At 50.9% G+C, this 6820-nt stretch overlaps 1 protein-coding gene across 1 annotated transcript; it reads right to left on the bottom strand.

Moving 5' to 3' along the window:
- Positions 1-888: 888 nt before the first annotated feature.
- On the bottom strand, positions 889-4452 carry LOC132344643 (testis-specific Y-encoded protein 1-like). The gene is made up of 6 exons (XM_059884295.1): positions 4314-4452; positions 3826-4262; positions 1678-1755; positions 1384-1489; positions 1144-1289; positions 889-1027 (listed from the first exon to the last, which is right to left on the bottom strand). Exons 1-6 carry the CDS (start codon positions 4435-4437, stop codon positions 950-952), a joined length of 969 nt encoding a protein of 322 aa, XP_059740278.1. The 5' UTR covers positions 4438-4452; the 3' UTR covers positions 889-949.
- Positions 4453-6820: the final 2368 nt, after the last annotated feature.

Below are 6820 nucleotides of genomic sequence, written 5' to 3' on the forward strand. Positions count from 1 at the left end.
TTTGTATTTGGTCTAATTCAAGATTTCTGGAGCCATGGTCCAGAGTTATCACTGGCCGTCCTTTCCTCATTACCATCCAGGACAGGGTCACTGTGAAAATACGGCAACCAACCACCTTGAGACTGGGGATGCCTCCTGCCTCCTCTTCTGGTTCCTTGAAACCTCCTCTCCTGTCACCTTCATCTCTGCGTCTGCCCTGGGCTGGAAACATTCACACACATCCAAATAAACACAGACAACACAGGCACATGCATGCATACACACACATGCTCGGCATGGGGACACAAACGCAAACGGGGAACACAGATATTTCAGGAGGTGAAGACGCTCATGTCTAACAATGTTGGAGATGGCGTCAGTAGGCACCATGCCCTGCCCTTTGGTCTCCCTGTCCACCTCCCCCACGATCTCTTCCGTATTTTCCCAAGGCACCCTGAAGCTGCTTCCAGTGCAGCATGTCAGGTGGTGATGAGATACCAAGTGGTGGATGTGGAAATTCACACAAGATCCCAAAGTCAGCACACAGGTGCACTGGGACCCCAGAGAGGACACCCTTTCAATGATAGGCCTTCCCAGGGTAAGGGGCAGGAGTGAAGGGCCCAGGCAATCTCACCTCAGTCAGCAGCAGGAATCCCGGGGATGGCAGGACCCATGGAAGAATGATTCTGACAAAGAAACTTAACTCACCCTGCCTCTGGTACTATCATCTAGGACTCTTGCACTGCAACAACAGCTGACGTGAGGGAGGCTTGCTGCACTCACGGACACAATGAGTCCTCAAGCCTCAAGTCTCAGGAGGCCACCTTCTACATGCATGGCTCAAATTCAGGCTCCACAGCCAGCTTCCACGAGCCTGAGCAACCCCGTTTGGGAAAGGACAGTGTCATGGCTACTACACGGCTATCTCTTCTCAGCCCACCTCCAGACCCCCTCACCATATGTGTTTCTGTCAGTTACCTCTCATGGAGGAACCTTCCTCCCTGGAGTAGTACTTCAGGGGATCATTCCATACGTCTTCATTGATGATCTGCTGGCAACACAAGCAAGGTCAGCCCGGGACTGACCAGGCCCTGAACCATCCCATGAGCAGCCAAGAACTCCAACATCAATCACCAATTGTGTGCAGGCCCAAAGTATCCCCACCTCAGCAATCCTGTTCAATTCTGAGCAGTTGTAGCCTGACAACCAGTTGAGAAACTTAAGGCTCCTGGTGTGCAACTTGTGGCTGAGTGCTCCCCGTTCAAAGCCCCAGATCCAGTGGACTGGAGTGGAACAACATGCCCTATGACCTGCAAAAAGACAGGGAAACTGGGGTGGATCCTGAAGATGGGTTATCCACAACCCTGCACACCCACACTCATCACCCAGGGAGGCACGTTTTACCAGTGATGTCAAGGTAATACTTTTTAATGATCACCGTGTTCAAGAAGTAGGGGTTCTCCCAAAAGGAAAAGATCAGCTTGCAGCGGAACCGTGGATATCTCTGCACCTGCACCAGCCAGAATAGGGAGGAGGGAAAGGTGCAAGCTTATACGGGCCTCAACTTGCCTCCCAGGCAGACATTAACAGCTTCCACGACGCCTCTCCAAAGACTCACAGTGCAGGAACATGGATAACGTGATCCTCCTACTCTCTGCCAAGTCCCATACCCAGCCATCCTCAGTCTCCCTCACTGACCTTCAAGTCAATCATGTAGCTGAGAAAGTCTTTATCTTGGTTGCTGATCATGATGCAAACTTGAGGGTGGTTCATAATCTGCTTTCAGGCCACATGCCGAGCCAAGAAGAGCCAGGAGCATCAGCCGTAATCTCGGGTGGAAGAAGGACACCAGAACAGGCATCTGCAAGGATGCCGGGAACTTCTGCTTGCCGGGCTACCACTGTTGTCCTCAGGCCCTTCCATACCATCAGGCACACTCATGGCTCTGTACCGGGGTCCAGCCCCGGTTGGATCCAGGGATTCCCTCTGGAGAATGGCGTCGGTGAAAGGACAGCAGAGGGGAGAGAAAGAGGCTTGATCTATCTGGTTTACACAGAAATAAATAATAATAAATAAATAAAGCCCGTGACACCATATTGCACTGTCCACGGAGGCCACAGGCGCCCTCTCAGTGGGGTGAAGACGCAGAGCATCCTTTCCCTGAAGACGCTAGGTGTCCTCCCGATTGAGTCTTAGAAGCCCGGGCAGGTAAGTGGACTCAGAGGACACCCACGCTCCAATTCGTCATCCTGAAGGAAGAACAGAGAGAGAAAAGGAGAGAAAAGGAAACAAGAATGACACAGGGAGAACAAGCCTGATGAGCAAGGCCTGTAGCTTTATTTTCAAAAGGAGCTTTTATACCCTAAGTTGTACATAAAAGATAATAGAGGGTGCAGAGTCATGCGAGGTCAGCAGTCCTTGATCCTTATCGAAACCAGGCTTTCTTTCTGCAAACTTATTATACACTAAGGCTTTAGGTGATTTATATCATGTTCTGGCCAGGAGGTCTGCTAACATTGTTCTTGTGATAAAGGTTATGCAACCAGAAAAACTTATTTTCTCCAAAGGTTTATTTTTCTAAAGTTTGGCGCCACTCCCTGAAAGGACTAGATAGAATTGCATTCCTATAGGGCAACAGGAGCAGTGGGGGATAACAAGGAAAGAATTTATTAACTCAAGGGTCTAAGGTTGTTAACATCAAAGCTACTACTTATATTTCTATATACCAACTATATTAATCGATATACTCCCAGGGACATAGTGGGTAAGGGGTATGGAAACTTGGCAGCAAGGGTTAGCTCAACAAATAAATCCTCTACTAGTTCTATTCTAATGATTTTAACTCCCCGAGAAGCTCTGCATTGTTGGACTATCTTAAGCCTCCCATACCTCTTGTGGTTGGGAGGCTGTGAATAATCACATGTGTAGCTGTTAAGAGTCTGGGAAAACCTATCAGGCAAGTTAGAAAGCTATCCAAGGGATTTGAATTGGAACACACCCACTGTACCCAGGAGAGTTATTAACTAGAGCTCTAAGTTGATTTCCTTCAGAGAAAGGTGGTCGTGGATATCCCCCCTCGTGGGTATCCTCGTTAATATCAGAGGAGTTTGTGAAAGTTGTAAAACAGACAGATTCTGGTTTGGGGGTAGATGCTCAAGCAGGTCCAGGGGGGCCCTCGAGTCCTGACTCGCCTTGCCTGTCAGACCTCTCCCACATGACCTTGTCATGGGTGGGGTCTCCCATGCTGGCTCCTGGCAGTTGTGGGTTTTTTGTGGTGTTCTGCATCTGAGGTGATCTGCATTCTCTAAGCAGGGGCTGTTTCTGACCGCTACTGTTCTCCTCCAGACCTGTGTATGCTGGGTAGTGGCATGTCACTGCTTACATTTTCAGACTTGTAGTCATTGTAACAAACCATGTCTGAAAGCAAAGGGGTTGGTGTGTGTGGGTGTATGTGTGTGTGTGTGTGTGTGTGTGTGTGTGTGAGAGAGAGAGAGAGAGAGAGAGAATGAGACTCCCATGTCTCAGCTATTTCCTGGGAACCTCTACATTTACAATGAGAACTGTCTGCCAAGGCTCATCTGGTGAACTGTCTCTGGTCATTCCTGACTTAGAGGCCTCAGGTGCTGCTCCTTCTCAGATGCAGGCCAGAAGGAGAGACTCAAAGTCATGGCTCCAACACAGGTGTGGCCCTGCCCAGATTCTACTGGGGTGTCCCTTTAGAGCCTGCCAATTGCCCAGGACCACACTTCCTTCAGGGGCCTCCAGTGCCCTCGCCCCTAACACTCCTCCTGCTCTTTCTCCTCCTCCTCCTGAGCAGCGGACGCCAAGAAGCAGCAAAAAGGATACAGCTTTGGCCCAGAAGCCAGGGATGCCCTGGATGATGGCACTCCTCCAAGCCAAGTGACTCTTCCTCCTTTGATGGCTCCTGTGCATGAATCGAATGTAGGCCCTGTGGTTTTTCTCATGTTCAGAGCTCAGTTCCACCCGAAGGGCGGCCAGCACCTGCAGCTCATCTAGCGCTGGAAGCTCACTCGGGCCTCCGGGCCTCTCCCAGCCCTGCTCCTCCACCGTTTTTTCCTCCAGCTCCTGGGAGAACCCCTGTTGCCGCTCGTCATCTGTCACAACCTCTACCTCCTTGGTGCTGTCTTCCACCAATAGTTGAAACTCCCACTCGATCCCCACCACGTCTTCATCTACCAGGGCCTTGCTGTCCTCCACTGCCTCCACCCTGAAGAGGGTTGCCTCTTTGCCTGGCGTAACAATTGGTGGCTGGAAGGTCCAGGCTATGCACAGCATCACAAAGACAGGCTGTGGGGCCCCTGCCCACTGAGCACCTGGGCTCACAATTAAAAAGGTCTGGGGTCCCAGGATGCTCCCTCCTTCCTCTGACTGCCTCACTCTCTCCTCTTGGGCCTGGCCCTGATCCCCAGCTGGTGCAGATGTGAAGGGACGAGACATAATAGCACAGCAAGTGGTGCGCAATGGTGGCAGAGGCTGCAGTAAACCTGTGGGGCCCACTAGCTCTTTGGGGGCGGGGAGTGAGGGTGATGGTTGGGGAGCAGGGGCTGGTGTGTGTAGGGTGGTCTGGAGCTGAAGAAATGGGTGGCAGACAGCCCAGGACATGGTGAACCGGCCCTGGGTGATAAGCCAAACAGGAGGGGCCCTAGGCTGTAAGCCACTCACAGGCTACTGGCCCAAATCTAGACCAACGACTGAGAGGGTAGTGGGTGGCACACTTATGGACACGCCCCTAGACCTCTTCCGTGCTTCCTGGGCTCCAGTGACCCCACGTGGCCACATTCTGCTCCAGGGAGGTAGCATGTTTTGCCTCTGTTGCTACCTCAGGCACTGTCATTGACCTGGATCTGGAAATGGGTGGCAGACAACCAACCACGGGTTCCTGCTCCACAATCAGAACAGCACACTCCTGTGTCCTCCGGGACAGGCAATAACTGGGAGCTCTACCTCAGTATCCAAAGGATATCCAGGGGGTCCACGTGGCTGGGTACTTTTCTCCATGGGACAGAGCCTGTTGCTGTCCGGATGCTATGGGAGTAGGGAAAAACCCTACCGTTTGCTACAATTGATCTCCACTGTTCAGGGACACCAGACCCTTAGGGTACAAAGCTCACTCTGTGTCTCTTTATCTATGTTTCTGGCATATCACTGTTTTGGGCAATCCTTCTGTGTGTGTACCAGGCGCTGGTGTCTGTGTGTCTCCATCTCTCTATGTGGTGGTGTTGTGGTTTGCCACTCTCTGGACAGTAGTGCTCAAGAGAGACGCTTATCCTTGAAGTAAAGGCAAGCTCTTCTACTTCTGAGTGAGTTGCACCAATAGGAGATCAGAGTTTTTAGTCCACACATTTGGAGAGTGCTTTCTCAAACTTGAAAGCCAACAGTGGGCAGTCACTGCTGAACCGCAGAAGGGGACGGGTTACCCTCCCTCCCTCGCTGGACAGACGTGAACACTGCACAGACCTGTAAAGGCTTGGCCTCACTTTGCACAGAGAGAGAAACGGGGCATGCTCTACTGGCATGAGGAAACTTACTGAAACTTGTTTGAACTCCAGCCACTGAGATGCTAAGGACAACTCACTGTTAAGTTCCATGGCTCATTGGTGCAGGAGAAATGCATGTCTGCCCATTTAGCCTATTGAGGCCCTTTCAAAGTGGTTCTGTTCTCCATGTGAGAACACGTACCAGCCTGCCCAGTTGCCCAAGCCTGTGCTGCCGGGAGCAGCAAGAGGATCAAGGTAAGCCATCCATCCTATAGTCCTGATACCCGATATAGATGCATTCTAAAAAGAGTACAAAGAGTGATGTTTCAAACTGGAAGACTCTGCAGGTAGCAGGTGCTTATGCTGCAGTGATGATCCATCTCTGAAACTTCATAAAAGAGGCAAGGGGTGCTCATGCTCATGGCAAGTTTAGGGAAAGAACGCCTGACACTAGAGAAGGATGGAAAGACACTTGTAGCTGGGTGTCCCAGGGGCTGTGGATCGTTCACCATGGCTTCTGTGTTCTGGGATTGCAGCCTGTTCTGTGTCTCGATTCCTCTGCACTCTCACTGGTCTTCCCCAGGCATTTTCCTTCTGCCTCTCCTTTCTGCCAGGCATCCTGGGTGCACCACTATGATTTCACTTAGAAGTTGGTTGCTCAGTGAGGAAACGGGGTTGGTACCCTGGCTTCTGTGCTCCTGCTGGCCACAGTCTATGTGTCTTTCCCTGAGACTTTCATGTTTTCGCTATCCAACTTCCATCACCTGTCTAGGTCAGTTCTGACAGCTAATACTCACAAACATACTGGAAGGCTCTTCTGCACTCACATGTGCACACACATGCACATTTACACACTTACATGCCTGAGAGGAAACTTGCACATATGCAGAAGTACATGCTTATTCTCCAGGCACATGAATTCTGATAAGCACCCAACTTTCTTTGTCCTGGTTGTTTTCTTTCACTTGCTCATCGATCATGTCAGGTTGCACTTCTAACTTTGTGACTTATCCTCAAAGGTTACAAAATCTTGGCATTTGCTCATAAAGGGGGCTGACCTGCAGAGCATCGGTCAGGGTTGGAAGTGCTTGCCCTGGAGAGCTGAGTGACATGCGCCTGCATTCTACATTCTCCCATCACCTTGGACAGCTTCACAGTACCAGTCACATTGGCCTGATCCATTGCCTTTGCATTCCTTCAGGGGACCAGAAAACAAGGGCCTCTGGGCTCAGCTAACTTGTGGAACCGCTTTCTCAGTATGCACCTATCTAGGTCATTCTTTGCCAATGTTGTGCCCCTGTTGCTTGCCTACCACCCCTTAGAGCCCAAAACATTCTGAGTGA

The sequence above is a fragment of the Bos taurus genome, chromosome Y (genome assembly GCF_002263795.3).
Source record: "Bos taurus isolate L1 Dominette 01449 registration number 42190680 breed Hereford chromosome Y, ARS-UCD2.0, whole genome shotgun sequence".
Classification (NCBI taxonomy): domain Eukaryota; kingdom Metazoa; phylum Chordata; class Mammalia; order Artiodactyla; family Bovidae; genus Bos; species Bos taurus.

Bases quoted from the DNA above. Each gene is read 5' to 3' on its own strand.
- LOC132344643 (XM_059884295.1), bottom strand. From the start codon at position 4,437: ATGTCTCGTCCCTTCACATCTGCACCAGCTGGGGATCAGGGCCAGGCC. The intron at 1,290-1,383 runs GTAAAACGTGCC...GTCTTTTTGCAG, and splicing joins GTATTACCTTGACATCACTG to GTCATAGGGCATGTTGTTCC. The intron at 1,028-1,143 runs GTGGGGATACTT...TGTTGCCAGCAG, and splicing joins AATTGAACAGGATTGCTGAG to ATCATCAATGAAGACGTATG.